This window comes from Portunus trituberculatus, chromosome 47 (genome assembly GCF_017591435.1).
Source record: "Portunus trituberculatus isolate SZX2019 chromosome 47, ASM1759143v1, whole genome shotgun sequence".
Lineage (NCBI taxonomy): Eukaryota > Metazoa > Arthropoda > Malacostraca > Decapoda > Portunidae > Portunus > Portunus trituberculatus.
Window position 1 is genome coordinate 35548976 of NC_059301.1, and position 22408 is coordinate 35571383.

The 22408-nt window shown below is 40.5% G+C and overlaps 1 protein-coding gene across 2 annotated transcripts in view; it reads left to right on the forward strand.

Moving 5' to 3' along the window:
* LOC123520788 (glutaredoxin-3-like) overlaps positions 1-15143 on the forward strand; it is a 62699-nt gene extending 47556 nt beyond the window's left edge. The window contains exons 8-9 of one of the 2 annotated variants that reach the window (XM_045283381.1): positions 14610-14697; positions 14961-15143. In XM_045283381.1, coding sequence (XP_045139316.1) covers positions 14610-14697; positions 14961-15053 — 181 coding nt within the window. In that variant the 3' untranslated portion in view covers positions 15054-15143. The remainder of the gene's footprint in view (positions 1-14609; positions 14698-14960) is intronic. The other variant, XM_045283383.1, reaches the window with a different exon arrangement.
* Positions 15144-22408: the final 7265 nt, after the last annotated feature.

Genomic DNA, 22408 nt, shown 5'->3' on the forward strand with positions numbered 1-22408 from the left:
GAGGACATGGAAAAAAGCTAATAAAAGACATCTGTCTAAATGACGTGAGAAAATGCAGTTTCCCACATCGTAGCATTGATAAGTGGAATAAACTGAGCAGTGATGTCGTTGACGCGGTGTTTGTCAATCAGATGAAAGAGAGATATGACAGGAATGGACAAGGAGACAGGACACAGAGTGCTTAGCTCGGGCCCTGTAATACACAAATAGGTAAATACACACACACACACACAGACACACACACACACACACACACACACACACACACACACACACACACACACACACACCCGGTAGCTCAGTGTGTAGCTTCACAAACCAGAGGACCGGGGTTCGATTCCCCAACCGGGTGGAGATATTTGGGTGTCTCCTTTCACGTGTAGCCCCTGTTCAGTTAGCAGTGAGTAGGTACGGGATGTAAATTGAGGAGTTGTGACTTTGTTGTCCCGGTGTGTGGTGTGTGCCTGGTCTTAGGCCTATCCGAAGATCGGAAATAATGAGCTCTGAGCTCGTTCCGTAGGGTAACGTCTGGCTGTCTCGTCAGAGACTGCAGCAGATCAAACAGTGAAACACACACACACACACACACACACACACACACACACACACACACACACACACACACACACACACACACACACACACACACACACACACACACACAGTGAAACTACACAGCGTGTGTAGTGGTTAGAGACTCACAATCGAGAGGGCCGGGTTTGAGTCCCTGTGCGGCGGAAGCAAATGGGCAAGCCTCTTAATGTGTGGTCCCTGTTCACCTAGCAGTAAATAGGTACGGGATGTAACTCGAGGGGTTGTAACCTCGCTTTCCTGGTGTGTGGAGTGTGTTGTGGCCTCAGTCCTACCCGAAGATCGGTCTATGAGCTCTGAGCTCGCTCCGTAATGGGGAAGACTGGCTGGGTGACCAGTAGGCGACCGAGGTGAATTACACACACTAATTTGCTAAGGAATATTGGAATAGCATTTCACTACATGGACAAAGAAATTATCAAGAAATTGATAAGTACTATAATAAGACCCAGATTGGAATATTCAGGAGTAGTGTGAACCCCTCATAAAAAGAAACCCATAAGGAAATTGGAGAGACTACAAAAAATGGCTACAAGAATGATTCCAGAATTTGAAGGGATGACATATGAAGAGAGACTAAAGGCTATGGATCTACCAACCCTGGAACAAAGGAGGGAGAGAGGAGACCTGATACAAGTTTATAAATTGATCAACGGAATGGACCAAGTGGATAATGAGAAACTGATCCTGAGAGAAGAATATGACATCTGAAGCACAAGATCACGTAGTAAAAAGCTGAGAAAAGGAAGATGTGTGAGAGAAGTTAAAAAATATAGTTTACCGCAAAGATGTATTGAGATGTGGAACAGTTTAAATGAAGAAGTAGTGTCTGCAACGAGTGTGCATACTTTTAAAGTAAGATTGGATAAGTGTAGATATGGAGACGGGGCCACACGAGCATAAAGCCCAGGCCCTGTAAAACTACAACTAGATAAATATAACTAAGTAAATACAGACACACACGACCCATGGGAATCTACAAGATGGGAGATGGAGTAGAACTGGAGAAAGTAAAAAAGGAAAAGGACTTAGGAGTGACGATGGAAGAAAACAATCAACCGGTAAGCCATATTGATAGAATTTTTAGAGAGACATATAATTTGCTAAGGAATATTGGAGTAGCATTTCACTACATGGACAAAGAAATGATGAAGAAATTCATAAGTACAGGCAACCCCCGCTTAACAGAGGTTCACACAACGAAATTTTGCTACGATGAAGGTTTCATTTTACTACCATCTGCTCGTTTAACGAACACGAAACTTGCTTTAACAAAGTTTTATCCAGGTAATTTTTTCTAAGTCTGAAAGCCCCACCGTATCACACAAGCCGACAGGCTTTTGAATACACCAGCTCCTCTGGTGGACAAAACGTGCACCACTCACTCCCCCTGTTCAAAACAATAGCAGTGTTGCCAGCAGCTCGCCTTACCTTGCTCAACTTATCACCAAAACGCCCTGCAATGTCGCCTAGGATTGCTAAGAAGACCAGGAAGTCTCTTACTCTGGAAGTGAAGCTGGATATTATTCACAGACATGAGAGAGACGAGAAAACTAATAGCATTGCTTCCCACTATCTTGACTCAATGTACTGTCCCTACTATTTTCAAGTCAGCAGACTCTATTAAGAAGGCTGGTGTAAGCTAAAAGAACCACCTGAACTCGTGACTCTGTAATGGATAAAATGGAAATCCTTGTGGAAATGTGGTACATAAGTTTTGTATGTGGTACAATGATGTACCCTTTGTTTACATTCCACAGGTTGCCAGCTACCATATTTCCTGGTCCATTCTTCCTCCCTTCATAGATTTAAGATCATCATCATTATAAAGTTACTTACATACATACATTAGTGCACATTATAATGACTTAGTCTTAAATTAAACTTCCTAAATGTTTGACTTCATAATTTTTACTTTCATTAAACCTTTCACTGTACTATGATGCACTCTCGCTTTGTTTACTCTTAATGGAAGTTCAAGTCAGGGGTTAAACTTGTTATAATCAGTTCGCTTAACGAAGTTTCGCGTAACAAAGGGTTTTTTAGGAACATAACCCATTCGTTAAGCAGGGGTTGCCTGTACTATGATAAGACCCAGATTGGAATATGCAGCATTAGTGTGGACCCCACATAGAAAGAAACACATAAGGTAGTTGGAGAGACTACAAAAAATGGCTACAAGAATGGTTCCAGAATTTGAAGGGATGACATGTGAAGAGAGACTAAAGGCTGTGGATCTACCAACCCTGTAACAAAGAAGGGAGAGAGGGGATCTGGTACAAGTTTACAAATTGATCAACGGAATGGACCAAGTGGATAATGAGAAACTGATCCTGAGAGAAGAGTATGACATTTGAAGCACAAGATCGCATAGTAAAAAGCTGAGAAAGGGAAGATGTCTGAGAGATGTTAACCCTTATGTTCCAGCGATCGTATATGAACGATTGCATCAGTGCGTCCGTAGCGACGGTGATTGTTCCCATAATCAAGAATTTTCGCGCCTCATGTTTGAGCTCCACGCACGGTTTCTCAAGTCAGATGGCGAGTGGAAGTATCTGGCTTCTTTTTCCACCTGTAGTGTTGCCACTAGCTCTGTATATTTAGGGGTAACAAAGCTATTCTCCCATTTCGAGGGCGACACTTGGCAACCCCAGCAACCCGCCGTGTCGAAAGCACCCTGATAAGAGCGAAGGGACGTCTCAGTTCATAACTCATTTTGGAACAAGACAGATAATTTTTATTTAGCAGTGCTTCTGAGCCTGACTACAGTGACAGTGATTATAAGGAAGAAACTGAAGAAAGCGAAGACAGCAGTAGTGAAGACTCGGAAAATGATTCAGAGGATCCACCTGTTTTCTCAGAACAGAGAGAAGACAGAGATAGTGGTGATGGAGAACAGACTCCAAACATCGTATTGAGAACCCAGAATGGCTCACGGAGACGCAGGTGTGCCTCTCGTGTTCTGGGAAGATGATCAAGGGGGCGTGTGAGAGAGAGAGAGAGAGAGAGAGAGAGAGAGAGATGATACCTACATGTAATTTGCTTGAAACTTGATATGAAAAGGGATGAAAGAATACTCTCTCTCTCTCTCTCTCTCTCTCTCTCTCTCTCTCTCTCTCTCTCTCTCTCTCTCTCTCTCTCATTGAAGTGTACAATTTCTCTTCCAAGATGAGAGAGAGAGAGAGATGTGTGTGTGTGTGTGTGTGTGTGTGTGTTTACGCGGTGTCATCGCTCACCGAGCTGTTTCTGCTTGACGGATCACACAGCGGGCGGAGGAGGAATTCTTGATAAGGCAATAACTAAATTTTCAGAGGTCACATCGAGCTAGAAAGTACATCATTATATTCAGAAAAACAAAGAGAAAATAATTATTAGTATTCAAACAGTCTTCTGACAATTTCTAGGTTTTCCATTTTTACCCGTCATAGGATACTGAAAAATAGTTTAATCACCGGAACATAAGGGTTAAAGAATATAGTTTCCCACAAAGATGTATTGAAATGTGGAACAGTTTGAATGAAGAAGTAGTGTCTGCAACAAGTGTGCATACTTTTAAAGTAAGATTGGATAAGTGTAGATATGGAGACGGGGCCACACGAGCATAAAGCCTAGGCCCTGTAAAACTACAACTAGGTAAATACAACTAGATAAATAAATACACACACACACACACACACACACACACACACACACACACACACACACACACACACACACACACACACACACACACACACACACACACACACACATTGAGAGGTTGAGAGTGGACGCACTGGCGCAGTTCCGACGATCAGCTGATCTTCACTACACCTGTTGTATAGTATTTACAGTGGCCTGGGCAGGTAGTGTGGAATAATTTTTTTTTTTTTTCTCCATGAAATCAATTATTAAAGAATAATGAGTGAAAAAGATATTCCATCCAAATGCAGACATGAAAATAGAGAAGGGGCTGATGATGACTATGTCGGTGAGGGAGAACGCGTATTCGAAGGGTTCGATATGACGACAACTTCACTACTTAAGAGAGTGTTCAATATTGAATGTAAACTAGATAAACTGATAAAGGAGAAGATGGAAATGAAAGAGAATAAAGAACAGGAAATGGAGTTTATAAGACTGAGAGAAAGGATAAGAAAAGTGGAAGAAAATGAAGCTAGGCTAAGAGCGGAAAACGAAGAACTAAAAAAGGAAGTAGCTAACTACAAGAAGCAGATGGAAGAAGGACTCGGTAAAGCCGAGAAAGAAAAGGAGAAGCTGAAAGATCTAGTAAACAAGGAAGAGGAAAGAGTACAGAACGTGATTAAAAAAGAAGTACAAGCATGGAGAGTCCAAGATAAGAAAGATAAGGCCGATTTTCAGGAGGTGATTCAAGAACAATTTAAAGAAAAGAAGAAAATATGACAAACAAAATGATAGGAGTCCTCAAGACAAAAGAAAATCTAGTTAGAGAAATTGCAGAAAAAAGAAGAGTGTAGTCGTATTTGGAATAAAAGAAAAAATATAAAATATAGACCAAAAAGAGAAAAAGAAGAAATGAAATCAGTCAAAGACCTACTGAAGAATCTTAATGATGAAGATAGGCAGAACTTGGAAGAGGAAGTAGAAGAAATAAACAGAATGGGACCATATCAAGAAGGAAAAACGAGACCAATTAAAATACTACTAAAATCACAAGCAGCAACAGAAGAAATATTATATAGAACAACAAAACTTAGGGAAACAGAAGGCTGTAAGGATATCTATATAAAGAAAAATAGAAATGAGGAAGAAAGGAAGAGATACAATGAACTGGCAATAGCAGTAAGGGAAAAGAATAATGAAAGGTCAGAAGAGGAGAAGAAGGCATTTTTTTGGAGAATTCTAGGAGACAGGATAAGGAAATGGTATATAAACGAGAAGGAAGAGAAAAAAGTGGAACAAGTTTAACTAAAAATGATGAAAAGGCAAAAGACTAAAAATGATGTATACGAACACAGACGGGGTTTTATCAAGTAAATTAGAATTAAGAGATTACATAAGGAAAGAAAATCCAGATATTGTATGCCTGGCTGAAACAAAACTAAATGAGGCAATCATAATAGATTTGGATAATAGGTATAATGTATGGAGAAGAGACAGAGTGGGTAAAGGAGGAGGAGGAGTCATGATAATGTTAAGGAAGGAGATAGTGATCAACCAAGTGGAATGTGGGAAGGAAAAGCAGAAGTATTGTATATTAAGATGCATATTAATAAAAAGAGTTAACAATCATTGTAACATATGTGCCACCAAAACAAATTCATGGACCAATCAAGAATATAAAGACATGATAGATGACACAATAAGGAGTCTAATGAGAATCGTTAAAGAAAGGAGAAAAGTGATATTAGTAGGAGATTTCAACTGTAAAGAAGTGGACTGGGAAAATTATGAAAGTGGTATGGGGAAGAAGCCTGGGAGAAAGATTCTTGAACCTAATGATAGACAATATGATGGACCAGAGAGTAAAGGAATGCACAAGATTCAGAGGAAACGACGAGCGAGATTGGACCTAGTTTTATAAGGGATATACAAATGAATGACGATATAAGATATAAGTGCCCATTGGGAAAGAGTGACCATGCAATATTAGAAATAGATATAGAAGAAGGAAAGGAAGATAGAGACGATTCATACAAAGGAGACCGATTAAATTACAGAAAGGCTGATATTGAGAATCTCAAGAACTATTTTAAAACGTAGACTGGGAGGAGATGGAAAACTCAGAGACAATGCAAGACAAATATAACTTATTTTTGGAAATATACAAAACAGGAGTCAGGAATATGTCCCAAAATATAGACCAAAAGAAGAAGGAAAGAAAGATTGGTTTAATGCAAGGTGTGCTAGGGCAAAGGAGAAAAGAGATGGAGCATGGAAAAGGTGGAGGAGAAATAGAAATCCAACAAACAAGGAAAACTTCAAGGCAGCGAGAAATGAATATGTTAAGGTGAGGAAGGAAGAGGAAAAGAACTTGAAAAAGATATTGTCGAAAAATGTAAGGAGCAACCAAAATTGTTCTATAGATTCATAAATGGAAAAATTAGGCAAAAAGAAACAATAGAAAGGTTAAAAGGAGAGAACGGGATGGTGGAAGACCCAAAAGTATGGCAGAACTATTAAATAAAAAATTCCAGGAGGTCTTTACTAAAGAATCCAAATTTGAGAGGCCACAGGGTAATAGAGAGACATTCTTTATGAAAGAGATTAAAGTAACCAAGCTTGAAATAAAAGAGTTAATGAAGGAACTGGACGAAGAGAAGGCAATGGGACCGGATGAAGTCTCAGGCAGAATACTGAAAGAATGTAGGGAAGAACTAGCAAGTCCTATATACAACATCATAAAATGCTCAATAGAAAATGGAACAGTGCCAGTAGAATGGAAAAGAGCTGAGGTGGTTCCCATATATAAGAGCGGAAGGAAAGAAGAACCTTTAAATTACAGACCGGTATCACTAACTAGTGTAATATGCAAGATGTGTGAAAGAATAATAAAGAAACAATGGATCGAGTTCCTTGAAGACAACAAATTAATATCAAATAACCAATTTGGTTTTAGAAAAGGACGGTCTTGTGTAACTAATTTATTGAGTTTCTATTCGAGAATAGTTGATAGAGTACAAGAGAGAGAGGGATGGGTTGACTGCATCTATTTGGATTTAAAAAAGGCGTTTGACAAAGTGCCACACGCAAGATTACTGTGGAAGTTAGAGGAGAAAGGTGGTTTGAAAGGAAGCACATTGAGATGGATAGAAAATTATTTGAGGGGGAGAGAAATAAGGACGGTAGTTAAAGATATGAAGTCCAAGTGGAGAGAAGTAGAAAGCGGAGTGCCACAGGGGTCAGTATTGGCACCAGTACTTTTCCTCATTTATATTAACGACATGCCAGAAGGAGTGAACAGCTACATAAATTTGTTTGCGGATGATACGAAACTGTGCAGAGTTATAAAGCAAAAGGAGGATTGTGAAATACTGCAAGAAGACCTAAATAAGATCTGGGAATGGAGTAAGAAGTGGGAAATGGAATTCAATGTGAACAAAAGCCATGTCATGGAAATGGGAAAGAGTGAAAGACGACCTGTGGGAATCTATAAGATGGGAGATGGAGTAGAACTGGAGAAAGTCAAAAGGAAAAGGACTTAGGAGTGACGATGGAAGAAAACAATCAACCAGTAAGCCATATTGATAGAATTTTTAGAGAAACATATAATTTGCTAAGAAATATTGGAGTAGCATTTCACTACATGGACAAAGAAATGATGAAGAAATTGATAAATACTATAATAAGACCCAGATTGGAATATGCAGGAGTAGTGTGGACCCCTCATAAAAAGAAACACCTAAGAAAATTGGAGAGGCTACAAAAAATGGCTACAAGAATGGTCCCAGAACTTGAAGGGATGACATATGAGGAGAGACTAAAGGCTATAGATCTACCAACCTTGGAACAAAGAAGGGAGAGAGGAGACCTGATACAAGTCTATAAATTGATCAATGGAATGGACCAAGTGGATAATGAGAAACTGATCCTGAGAGAAGAATATGACACCAAGCACAAGATCGCATAGTAAAAAGCTGAGAAAGGGAAGATGTCTGAGAGATATAAAGAAATATAGTTTCCCGCAGAGATGTATTGAGACGTGGAACAGTTTAGATGAAGAAGTAGTGTCTGCAACGAGTGTGCACACTTTTAAAGTAAGATTGGATAAGTGTAGATATGGAGACGGGGCCACACGAGCATAAAGCCCAGGCCCTGTAAAACTACAACTAGGTAAATACAACTAGGTAAAATACACACACACAGACACACACACAAACACAAATACATGTTCAAGGTATGAAGTCCAAGTGGAGAGCAGTAGAAAGCAGAGTGCCACAGGTGTCAGTATTGGCATCAATTCTTTTTTTCTCATATATATAAATGTTTGCGGATGATGGGAAACTGTGCAGAGTTATAAAGCAAAAAGATAATTGTGAAATACTGCAGGAAGACCTAAATAAGATCTGGAAAGGGAGTAAAAAGTGGGAGATGGAATTAAATGTGGACAAAAGCCATGTCATGGAAATGGGAAAGAGTGAAAGATGACCAGTGGGAATCTATAAGATGGGAGATGGAGTAGAACTGGAGAAAGTATAAAAGGAAAAGGACTTAGGAGTGACGATGGAAGAAAACAATCAACCGGTAAGCCATATAGATAGAATTTTCAGAGAGACATATAATTTGCTAAGGAATACAGTAAAACCTCAGCTCACGACCATAATTCGTTCCTAAATCCTGTTCGTCACCCGATTTGTTCGTCCTCTGAATCAATTTTTCCCATAAGAATGTATTGAAATACCATTAATCCGTTCCAGGCCCCCAAAAAATCATACTTTTGTCCATAAAATCCATTCAAAATAGACCTTTAATGTATGCATGACATGAACGAATTAATTATAAAAAGCCTAAATTGTTTTACTTACCTAAATGCTATCAAAATGATAATAAAATGAATAAAAAAGAAAAGGCTATTTACTTGAGAGACTGGACGTTGATGGCATGATGGAATGGAGGAGAGGAGGATTGGAAGGAAGACAAACAAGACCCAAGAAGACAGTCATGGGAGAGGACTTTGGATGTGCCCAGTGTGCCAGAGCTACACAACAGCTGTGTAGCGTCACAAGTGAGTGCCACTATGTGGGGCCCTGTTATAGCAGAGAGGATAATGCTGAGGAATCTACAGTAGAGCACGCCGGTAACATCACCATGCCCAGGAAAAAAAGGATAAAATAGTGGTGGCACGGAGATTATGTTATGTAATATTTTTCGTATGTTCCTGTATCTAATTTCTTTTGTGCTTATGTTTTGTTTTGTTGTTGTGTGATAGCCGGGTTGGCTATCACACAAACGGCTTGCCATTTAACCGCGTTCGTCCCTCGAAATATCGTTCGTCCCCTGGGTCGATATATTGACAAATTTTTTGGTCGTCTCCCAAATTGTTCGTCCTTAGAGACATTTGTCAAGCGAGGTTTTACTGTATTGGATTAGCATTTCACTACATGTACAAAGAAATGATGAAGAAATTGATAAGTACAATAATAAGACCCAGATTAGAATATGCAGGAGTTGTGTGGACCCCTCATAAAAAGAAACACATAAGGAAGTTGGAGACACTACAAAAAATGGCTACAAGAATGGTTCCAGAATTTGAAGGCATGACATATGAGGAGAGACTAAAGGCTATGGATCTACCAACACTGGAACAGAGAAAGGAGAGAGGGGATCTGATGCAAGTTTATAAATTGATCAATGGAATGGATCCAGTGGATAATGAGAAACTGATCCTGAGAGAATAATATGACATTTGAACCACAAGATCGCATAGTAAAACGCTGAGGAAGGGAAGATGTCTGAGAGATGTTAAACAATATAGTTTCCCGCAAAGATATGTTGAGACTTGGAACAGTTTGAGTGAAGAAGTGGTGTCAGCAACGAGTGTGCATAGTTTTAAAGAAAAATTGGATAAGAGTAGATATGGAGATGGGGCCACACGAGCATAAAGCCCAGGCCCTGTAAAACTACAACTAGGTAAATACACACACACACACACACAATAGAAATCCAGTAAATAAGAAAAACTTCAGGCAGCAAGAAATTAATATGTAAAGGTGAGAAAGGAAGGGGAAAAAAACTTTGAAAAGGACATTGTCGAATGATGTAAGGAGCAACCAAAATTATTTTGCAGATTCATAAATGAAAAAATTAGGCAAAAAGAAACAATAGAAAGGTTAAAAGGAGAGAACGGGATGGTGGAAGACCCAAAAAGTATGGCAGAACGATTAAATAATAAATTCCAGGAGGTCTTTACTAAGGAATCCAAATTTGAAAGGCCACAGGGTAATAGAGAGACAGTCTATATGAAAGAGATTAAAGTAACCAAGCTTGAAATAAAAGAATTAATGAAGGAACTGGATGAAGACAAGGCAGTGGGACCAGATGAAGTCTCAGGCAGAATACTGAAAGAATGTAGGGAAGAACTAGCAAGTCCTATATACAACATCATGAAATGTTCAATAGAAAATGGAACAGTACCAGTAGAATGGAAAAGAGCGGAAGGAAGGAAGAACCTTTAAATTACAGACTGGTATCACTAACTAGTGTAATATGCAAGATGTGTGAAAGAATAATAAAGAAACAATGGATTGAGTTTCTTGTAGACAACAAATTAATATCAAATAGCCAATTTGATTTTAGAAAAGGTCGGTCATTTGTAACAAATTTATTGAGTTTCTATTCTAGATTAGTTGATAGAGTACAAGAGAGAGAGAGAGGGATGGGTTGACTGTATTTATTTGGATTTAAAAAAGGCGTTTGACAAAGTGCCACATGCAAGATTACTATGGAAGTTAGAGGAGAAGGGTGGTTTAAAAGGAAGCACATTGAGATGGATAGAAAATTATTTGAGAGGGAGAGAAATAAGGATGGTAGTTAAAGATATGAAGTCCAAGTGGAGACCAGTAGAAAGCGGAGTGCCACAGGGGTCAGTATTGGCACCATTAATTTTCCTCATTTATATTAATGACATGCCAGAAGGAGTGAACAGCTACATAAATCTGTTTGCAGATGATACAAAACTGTGCAGAGTTATAAAGCAAAAAGAGGATTGTGAAATACTGCAAGAACACCTAAATAAGATCTGGGAATGGAGTAAAAAGTGGGAAATGGAATTCGATGTGGACAAAAGCCATGTCATGGAAATGGGAAAGAGTGAAAGACGACCTGTGGGAATCTATAAGATGAGAGATGGAGTAGAACTGGATAAAGTAAAAAAGGAAAAGGACTTAGGAGTGACGATGGAAGAAAACAATCAACCGGTAAGCCATATTGATAGAATTTTCAGAGAGACATAATTTGCTAAGGAATATTGGAGTAGCATTTCAGTACATGGACAAAGAAATGATGAAGAAATTGATAAGTACTATAATAAGACTAAGATTGGAATATGCAGGAGCAGTGTGGACCCCTCATAAAAAGAAACACATAAGGAAGTTGAAGAGACTACAAAAAATGGCTACAAGAATGGTTCCAGAATTTCAAGGGGATGAGTAGAGACTAAAGGCTATGGATCTACCAACCCTGGAACAAAGAAGGGAGAGAGGGGATGTGATACAAGTTTATAAATTGATCAATGGAATGGACCAAGTGGATAATGAGAAACTGATCCTGAGAGAAGAATATGACATTCGAAGCACAAGATCGCATAGTAATAAGCTGAGAAAAGGAAGATATCTGAGAGATGTTAAGAAATATAGTTTCCCACAAAGATGTGTTCAGACATGGAACAGTTTGAGTGAAGAAGTGGTGTCAGCAACGAGTGTGCATAGTTTTAAAGAAAAATTGGATAAGTGTAGATATGGAGACAGGGCCACACGAGCGTAAATCCCAGGCCCTGTAAAACTACAGCTATGTAAATACAACTAGGTAAAATACACACACAGACACACACACAGGAAGAATTGTCGTACGAGGAGAGATTAAGTAGACTGGATTTATCCACATTTGAAGAAAGAAGAGAGAAGGAAGATATGATAACAATGTGTAAAATAGTAAATGGAATGGATATCCTAGATAGAGAAAACTTGATAAGGATGTCTTCCAGCAATCAACTGAAAGGACACCCAAAGAAAATACAAAAGAACAGTTGTATGGGAGATGTCATATCATTAGTAATGCAGGCAATTTTGTTTATAGTGGTACCAATATTAGGGTGCATATCACCTCCCAAGCATATCTTTGGTGTAACTACCTAGAACCTGGGTATCATGGTGACATGTAGGTAACTTTAAACCACTCGACAAATGGCAATGTGTTTAAGGCTGTATATGGTGGGACTTGAACCAATGCGTGGTCGTCTGCCCAATCCCACGCTCACCACCTTATCCACTGCGCCACCGCTTCCCTATGGTGTGATGTGTCTGCTTTCCTTCTTTAGCTCTACCTGATGAAAGCCCTAGTGTGCATCAGCCACAGTCTTATAGGAATGCAGGGGTGCATCAGGCAGCATGTTGAAGGGGACTGAGGTGTGGTGCATCTCCCGAAGGCAACAAGAGTTCAGTTTCTAGAAACCAACTGTCCTAGCCTTCCCTGATTTCTTGGCAACTACAACCATCTGGGTACTGTGGGGACTGGATGAATTACTCTTCTTTTGACATTGTCATTGAATTGTTTCTTCACTTTGTTTGCCTAATGCTTGGGATGGAGGCTGGTGTGTAGCAGGTGTGGGATCACACCACTTCCTTGAGGTGGATGCAGTGTGGAGATCCCTGCATCACCCAAAGTGGATATCTGTCAGTGTTGAAAGTTGAGGACAAGAACTGTCGTAGTAGCCACTCCTTGAGATGTGCCACATTTTCCTCAAGAGGCTGAAAAAGTATAGAGGTTGGTCTTGATAGGATGTCTCTGTTTATCGTCATAACCCACTAGCCCTGCACCGAAGACCAGCAGTGATGGTTGGGGAAAATCTGTATGGACAAAGCCAAGTTTTTTTGTAGGTAGTCATTGACATGTACTGCTCACCAGTTTGCCTGCTTCTTGTGTCCTAACTGTTTTGCACATATTTCTCAAATGGCCCTGCTTGCCACAAGCCCACACTTTTGAGTGTACTCTGAGTACGATGTCTTTTCTGCACTGTGTCTTGCCACAATTATAGCACCAGAGGCACCTCCTCAGTGATGTCATCAGTAGTGACATCAACTCCTGCCACCTACCTTTCTTGCATAAATTTTGCCATGTTGCGCTGGGCTGCTTCAAAGGTGGAACAAAAAATGTGTATGCTATCCTGTCCTTGAATGAGTCATACCAGTGACACCTTATGCATGAGTATGTACTCGGACAGATCACCATGACAGTTACGGCAGTGGAATCCACACTCCTGGGCCTTTTGGGCACTTCAGGTCATGTAGACTTCCACTGACTCACCTGAGGCCTGGCATGTGCTGAAAAGTCCAATCATCTTTCACCTGGTTTGTAGTCAACAGCATGGGTTTTCATGGCATCCAGAGTGACCTTGGGCTCAAGAGCCAGCCACTCTTTCATATTGAACTTCATGTCCTAGGCACACTGGAGATCAGGATTGCAGAGCAGCTGGATGTTGAGCACAGCCTCCTCATCAGGCCATGTGACTAGACACAACTATTTCTTCACCGAGCAGTGCCATGTTCAGAATCTTGCAAGTGTCATCTCCATCCTACACTTCTGTGGGATGGCAGCAGCAGGAGGTCTGTTGGTCGGTAACCAGTGTGCCATCAGGGATGCCATATGGTTTAGCAGGCTCATCAGATCAGGCCCTTTTATTGCACAGGTAGGGTGCCATGCTGTCTTGACTCTGTTCCCTCGAGGTGTAGAGACATTTGAGCAGCGTGGTGGGGACACTGTAGGTGTAGGTGTACTTAAGCTGCAGTCACTGCGCCATGAAGGGTTGAGAGTCAAGGAAGGACTTCTTAGGCTGCTTTACTGAGTCTCTTTACAAAGGGATACACTCCTTGTAATGTGTTAGCTGGATGACTGACTGGGTGGGAAGCCATACTTCCTCTTTAAATACCAGATGCTTGTCCTACACATGGGCCTAATTTTGACCATGTAGATTCATTTGTCACCCTACCTTTAAAATTTGGACTTTTGAGAGATTCCTATTTTTGGGGTTCAAATTAACATACATTTAGTGTATTTCATACTGAAAAAGGTTCATATTATTGAGTTATTTTATTGGTATGAAAATGCATAAACTTTATTGTGCTTATTTTCATATATGACACTGAACTATTCAGCTCAGTTTGATAATGGTATCATTGTTAGATACAGTAACAGTGTTTGAAATTTTGTACCCTGGATATGAAACACTTGTGACATTCTGTGGTGAGAGGGTTAAAGAATGTCACTGATTACCAAATTGCCACTTAAAAAGTTTGTTTTCTTTTTGCAGATAAACATATACTTGCATATTTATTTTATTTCAGTCTTCCATATGAGACTTTTGACATCTTGACTGATGAGGAAGTTCGACAAGGACTGAAAACATTCAGCAACTGGCCAACTTATCCACAGGTGCTGTTATTATTAGGAAAATATTAATTATGGTTGATATTATTTAGTGTATTTTTATTTTGTATCTACAGATTTTATTCTGAATTCAAGGCAGAACTGGCAATAAAATACATCAGAATAAACATTGCAGTTATCATCATAATTATATTCATCTCTCTCTCTCTCTCTCTCTCTCTCTCTCTCTCTCTCTCTCTCTCTCTCTCTCTCTCTCTCTCTCTCTCTCTCTCTCTCTCTCTCTCTCTCTCTCTCTCTCTCTCTCTCAGGTATATGTGAAAGGGGAGCTGGTTGGAGGCCTGGACATTATCAAAGAACTTCAAACTTCTGGAGAACTAATGGGAGCCTTGAAAGGAGAGTAGAACCTTCAGTATATGTTAGTAAAAGGCAAATAAAGTTAAGAAGAGAACAATAAACCTGTAATAATTGAAAAATAAACTGATATCACATGAGATATTGAAATATTAACCAGCTCTGCTGTGGAAAAAATTCTGTGAAACTGTCTTGCAGTAATACAAATAATGTACAGATGCGACCAGTAAACTCCTTGCCATCTTAGCCTATATATTTTCCAGTAGCAATACCTGGCAGATCCACACCAGGTGAAGGCTTCAGGTTCCCGTGGATTGGTTAAACTCCCTCATAAACTAAGCCTTAAAGCTCCACCCACTTGACCCTCCCCTCCTGGTCCATGCCCTGTCCCTCCCTGTGACCTCAGAATGTGTGTGTGTGTGTGTGTGTGTGTATTCACCTAGTTGTATTAGTTGTAATTTTACAGGGCCTGGGTATCATACTCGTGTGGCCCCGTCTCCATATCTACACACATCCAACTTTCCTTTAAAACTATGCACACTCCTCGCTGACACTACCTCCTCACTCAAACTATTCCACACCTCCACACATCTCTGTGGGAAACTATATTTCTTCACATCCTTCAAGCATATTCCCTTGGCTATCTTTTTACTATGCGATCTAGTACTTCGATTTAAATTTTCTTCTCTCAACATCATTTGCTCATTATCCACTTCATCCAAACCATTCAACAGTTTATAAACCTGTATTAAATCCCCTCTTTCTCTTCTTTGTTCCAAGCTAAGCAAATTAATTTCTTTTAATCTCTCCTCATAGGTCATTTCTGCCAATTCTGGAACCATTTTTGTTGCCATTCTCTGCAATCTCTCCAGCTTCCTTACATGCTTCTTTTTATAAGGGGACCAAACCACCCCAGCATATTCCAATTTTGGTCTAATTACCGTACTAATTTCTTCATCATATCTTTATCCATATAATGAAAGGCCAATCCAATATTTCTAATCAAATTATATGTCTCTCCAAACATCTTGTCAATATGAGCCTCAAACTGCCCATGGTCTTGTATTATCACTCCCAAATCCTTTTCCCTTTCCACCTTTTTCAACATTACTTCTTCACCCATCTTATATGACCCTCTTGGCCATCTTCCACTCTTCCCCATCTCCATTACATGACTTTTGCTCAGATTAAATTCCATTTGCCACCTCTTGCTCCACTCCCAAATCCTATCCAGATCTGCCTGTAAAATTTCACAATCTTCTTCACTCTTCACACACCTACACAACTTTGCATCATCTGCAAACAAATTAATATAACTGTTTACTCCCTCTGGCATATCATTGATATAGACAAGGAAAAGTATTGGTGCCAGCACTGAACCTTGTGGGACTCCACTCTCCACCACCATCCAGTCCGACTTTGCATCCCTTATTACCGTTCTCATCTCCCTCCATCTCAAGTAGTTTTCCATCCACTTTAACACTTTTCCCTTCAGTCCTCCATAAATCTCTAATTTCCATAGCAGTCTCATGTGAGGTACCTTGTCAAAAAGCTTTTTTTAAATCCAAATATATACAGTCCATCCATCCCTCTTTCTCTTGTATTTTGTCAACCACTCTTGAATAAAAGCTCAGTAGATTTGTTACACATGACCTCCCTTTCCTAAAGCCAAATTGATGATCCGATAATAACTTATGATCCTCCAGGAACCGTATCCAATAATTCTTTATCACCCTCTCACAAATCTTACCGACCACACTTGTTAAAGACACAGGTCTATGGTTAAGAGGCTCTTCTTTACTGCCTCCCTTATAAATGGGCACCACTTCAGCTCTTTTCCACTCTACTGGTGCTTCACTGGTTTCTAATGACCACCTTATAATATCATATAATGGATCTATCAATTCTTCTCTACATTCCTTCAATAATTTGCCTGAAACTTCATCTGGTCCCATCGCTTTATCATCTTTAAGTTTCTCCAACGTTTTATATAACTCCCTTTTAGGTATCTTAATGTCATTCATGTCCACATTTCCTTCTACATTTTGAAGCTTTACAAACATTGTTTCTTTAGTAAATACTTGTTGAAACCTATTATTTAGCAATTCTGCGATATTCTTAGGGTCATCTACTATCCCTTGTTCTCTTTTTAATCTTTCAATGGACTCTCTCTTTTAAGTTTACCATTTATGAACTGCACTTAGAGAGAGAGAGAGAGTAGTAGTTAGTAGTAGTAGTTAGTAGTAGTAGTAGTAGTAGTAGTAGTAGTTTTTAGTAGTAGTTAGTTAGTTAGTAGTAGTAGTAGCAGTGGTTTAGTAGTAGTGGTAGTAGTAGTAGTTAGTAGTAGTAGTAGTTGTTGTTGTTGTTGTTGTTGTTGTTGTTGTTGTTGTTGTTGTTGTTGTTGTTGTTGTTGTTGTTGTTGTAGTAGTAGTATTAATAATAATAGTAGTAGTAGTAGTAGTAGTAGTAGTAGTAGTAGTAGTTGGAGTAGTAGTAGTAGTATTATAGTAGTAGTACAGTGAGAAAAATCCACACTGCACAGGAAACAGGAGCCTCTAACTGGCTAACGTCACTGCCCATTGGAGCGAAGGGCTTCAGCCTCAACAAACAAGAATTTGTCGACGCCATTGCTCTGAGGTACGGCTGGCCGGTGGAAGGACTCCCCAGTACCTGTGTATGTAGTTCCCCCAATGACGTCAACCACACCATGACGTGCAAAAAGGGGGGATTCGTATGTATCAGGCACGATGAGGTAAGAGATCTGACCGCCAGCATGCTCAGGAGGTGTGCCACGATGTTCCACTGAACCGACCCTCCTACCGCTAGACGGCGAGCACCTGCGCTACAGAACAGCCAACACCACCAACGAGGCTCGAGTCGACGTCAGCGCACGAGGGTTCTGGACAAGGGGACAGAAAGCATTCATGGACATACGGATCTTTGACCCGATGGCCGCCTGTCACCACGAACTCTCCTGGAGGCCGCCCACCGCAAGAATGAGCAGGAGAAGATCCGAGCGTATGGGAGAGAATCAACACATTGACCAGGGCAGCTTCACACCTCTGGTCTTCACCACATCTGGCGGGATGGGAAGGCTCAGTGCTTCTACTCAAGACTAGCCGACCTAATGGCAGAAAAGAAGCACCAGCCAAGGAGCCATGTCGTCGCATGGATGAGGTGCCGTCTTTCATTCTCCTCCTCAGATCAGCCCTCCTGTGTCTCAGGGGGACAAGGCATTCCACTCCCATACCTGCAGATTTAAGTGGCCTTGACTGCGAGGCTACAGTGGTGGAGAGTGGCATAAGATTAGATAGAGTAGAGGTAGAGTGAATTCATAGCTAACAACTAATGTTTATATTATAGAGTAATAGATATGGTTGGATGCCACAGTCATTAGCGAGAGTTGGGGCTAATGACCTCCAAGTAGTGGAGCCCCTAATTGACGCATCAATAAACATGGGGTGGAGGTATTCTGTAGTAAAAAAGTAGTAGTAGTAGTAGTAGTAGTAGTAGTAGTAGTAGTAGTAGTAGTTGTTGTTGTTGTAGCATTAATAGTAGTAGTAGTAGTAGTAGCAGTAGTAGTAGTAATATTAGTAGTACTAATAGTAGTAGTTGTCGTAGTTTTTATTATTATTATTGTTATTATTATTATTATTATTATTATTAGTAGTAGTAGTAGTAGTAGTAGTAGTTTTTGTAGCAGTAGTAGTAGTAGTAGTAGTAGTAGTTTTTGTAGCAGCAGTAGTAGTAGTTGCAATGCAGGAAGTAGTTTCAGTAAACTCATTGTTCTGCCTAATGTAATTTATATTGAAAATAAAAGTTTAAAGGAACAAATAAGAAGAAAATATGCAAATAAGATGAACAGAGAGAGAGAGAGAGAGAGAGAGAGAGAGAGAGAATTACTACACAAATCATTGATGAAAATTATAATAAAACAATCGTAATAATTGTAAATATAATAATAATAGCAATGTAATAAAACACTAAAATCATACAATAATATTCATAATAATATAATGACAATAGAGAGAGAGAGAGAGAGAGAGAGAGAGAGAGAGAGAGAGAGAGAGAGAGAGAGAGATTTTATCCATTGAGGTAACGACCTGAACACACCACCACAACACTAGACGTAAACAATACACATGGTGACGTCAGCGATTCCAATAATGCCGAAGTGCGTTCACCTCTTACTCTAATACATATTGAGGATGAGGATGGTGTTGTGGAGTAGGGAACCACACGAGTATGATACCCAGTCCCTGTAAAATTACAACTAGGTGAATACACACACCGCGTAGTGTAGTGGTTAGCACGCTCGACTCACAATCGAGAGGGCCTGGTTCGAGTCCCGGCGCGGCGAGGCAAATGGGCAAGCCTCTTAATGTGTGGCCCCTGTTCACCTAGCAGTAGATAGGTACAGGATGTAACTCGAGGGGTTGTGGCCTTGCTTTCTCGGTGTGTGGAGGGTGTTGTGGTCTCAGTCCTACCCGAAGATCGGTCTGTGAGCTCTGAGCTCGCTCCGTAATGGGGAAGACCAAGATGTATTAGACTAAGAGGTGAACACACTTCGGCATTATTGGAACCGCTGACGTCACCATGTGTATTGTTTACGTCTAGTGTTGTGGTGGTGTGTTCACGTGTGGCAGATTTTATCAGCAATTGTGTACTTTTCATGGGCTTTGTATTACGATATTAATAGTTAAATGGGTAAAGCAAGAGTGTGCGCTGTATTCGGATGTACACCTGGTAAGGACAGCAACCTAAGATACCATAAATTCCCATCTAATGATAACTTTGCTAGACAGTGGATCCATGTGTTTCCGTTCAGACCATATTAATATTAAGTATGTTGTGGTTTGTGAACGACATTTTAGTTCAGCCCAGATTGAACGAAATCTGAAGTACGAGCTTTTAAATTTGTAAGTTTCACGAACTGTGAGAAATTTAAAACAGGATCTGCCATCACGAGGACACAGATGCCAGGGAATCGGCCATCCACCAGCATTTAAAGGTAAGAAACTGTGTATTTTGTAAGTGGTGGTGGTGTTTGTAGTAAAGAAGTGGTGGTGGTGGTGGTGGTAATACTAGGTTCTAGTAAAGTAAATGGTATGTGCTATGCATGTGAAACGATCACAGTAGATGCTGGTGAAGCTAATACTAAGTTGGAGGTGCATATTGTAAGTATGTGGTGTGGTGATGGCATATCCCCATATTTTCTTGCAAATCACTAAGAAACGTAAAATGCAGTTAATGGCATGATATCTACTAAACTTAGTAACCAAGATGCTAAAAGATAACCACTCAAGTAAAAGAAATATGCGGAACACCTATATTCCACAATTAAAATCTGTCCTAGTTGGTTGACATGCAGACGTCACGATTCTGGATTTTAAAAGCCTCCCGCGCTACGTCAATGATTTCAAGACTGAAGTGCGTTCACCTCTCAGTCTAATACATCTTGGGGAAGACTGGCTGGGTGACCAGTAGGCGACCGTGGTGAATTACACACACACACACACACACACACACACAGCCCGGTAGCTCAGTGGTTCGTCGTCGTCGGCGGCTCCCACTCGTGTCCGAGTACTGGGTCCTGTCAGTGGTTAGAGCGCTGGCTTCACAAGCCAGAGCACCGGGGTTCGATTTCCCGGCCGGGTGGAGATATTTGGGTGTGTCTCCTTTCACGTGTAGCCCCTGTTCACCTAGCAGTGAGTAGGTACGGGATGTAAATCGAGGAGTTGTGACCTTGTTGTCCCGGTGTGTGGTGTGTGCCTGGTCTCAGGCCTATTCGAAGATCGGAAACAATGAGCTCTGAGCTCGTTCCGTAGGGTAACGTCTGGCTGTCTCGTCAGAGACTGCAGCAGATCAAACAGTGAATTACACACACACACACACACACACACACACACACACACACAGTGAGTAGGTAAGGGATGTAAATCGAGGAGTTGTGACCTTGTTGTCCCGGTGTGTGGTGTGTGCCTGGTCTCAGCGGGCCTATCCGAAGATCGGAAATAATGAGCTCTGAGCTCGTTCCGTAGGGTAACGTCTGGCTGTCTCGTCAGAGACTGCAGCAGATCAAACAGTGAAACACACTTGTGTGAGTGTGTCTAGTAACAAGTAATGATAAACATTTTGTTCTACTTAATATCATTAATTCTATTAAAAATAATAGTTTTAACAGCAAACAACGAAAATATAATAAAAAAAAAAAAAAACAAGCAGAGAGAGAGAGAGAATGTGTGTTTCCCACACCTAACCCTTGCTCCCCCCAAGGAATAGGAGTGGTTGATTCTCTCTCTCTCTCTCTCTCTGTGTGTGTGTGTGTGTGTGTGTGTTTCATTGTTTGATCTGCTGCAGTCTCTGACGAGACAGCCAGACGTTATCCTACGGAACGAGCTCAGAGCTCATTATTTCCGATCTTCGGATAGGCCTGAGACCAGGCACACACCACACACCGGGACAACAAGGTCACAACTCCTCGATTTACATCCCATACCTACTCACTGCTAGGTGAACAAGGGCTACACGTGAAAGGAGACACATCCAAATATCTCCACCCGGCCGGAGAATCGAACCCCGGTCCTCTGGCTAGTGAAGCCAGGTGAAGCCAGCGCTCTAACCACTGAGCTACCGTGTGTGTATTTACCTAATTGTATTTACCTAATTGTAACATACGGGAAAAGAGCTATGCTCGTGTTGTCCCGTCTCCATATCTATTAATGTCCAGCTTTTTCTTAAAATCATGAATATTCCTTGCGTTGACCACTTCCACGTCTAAACTATTCCATGCTTCCACCCTTCTATGAGGGAAGCTATATTTTTCACATCTCTCCTATAAGTGGCCATTTTAGTTTTTCCCATGCCCTCTCGACATTCTTCCATTCCACATACACAGATCTTCCCTATCCATTTTTCCATGCCAATCATCACTCTGTATATTGCTATCAGGTCTCCCCTTTCTCTTCTGTTTTCCAGGGTTGGAAGTTGCATTCTTTTCAGTCTGTCTTCATAAGTCAAATCTCTTAAGTCAGGCACCATTTTCGTTGCAGCCCTCTGTACTTTCTCTAGTTTCCTTATGTGTTTCTTTAAGTTCGAGCCCACTGTATTGTTGCATATTCAAGCCTCGGTCTTATCATTGCAGTAATTATTTTCTTCATCATTTCTTCATCTAGATATACGAACGCCACTCTTATGTTCCTCAATAAGTTCAATACTTCTCCAATTATTTTGTTTATATGTCTCTCTGGCGATAGGTCATTGGTAATTGTCACCCCAAGGTCTTTTTCTTCATGACTGGTTTTATGTCTTCATTTCCTATCTTGTACATACTCCTGATTCTTCTTTCACTCTTGCCAAACTCTATTTTCTTGCATTTTGTCGTGTTGAACTCCATTTGCCATGT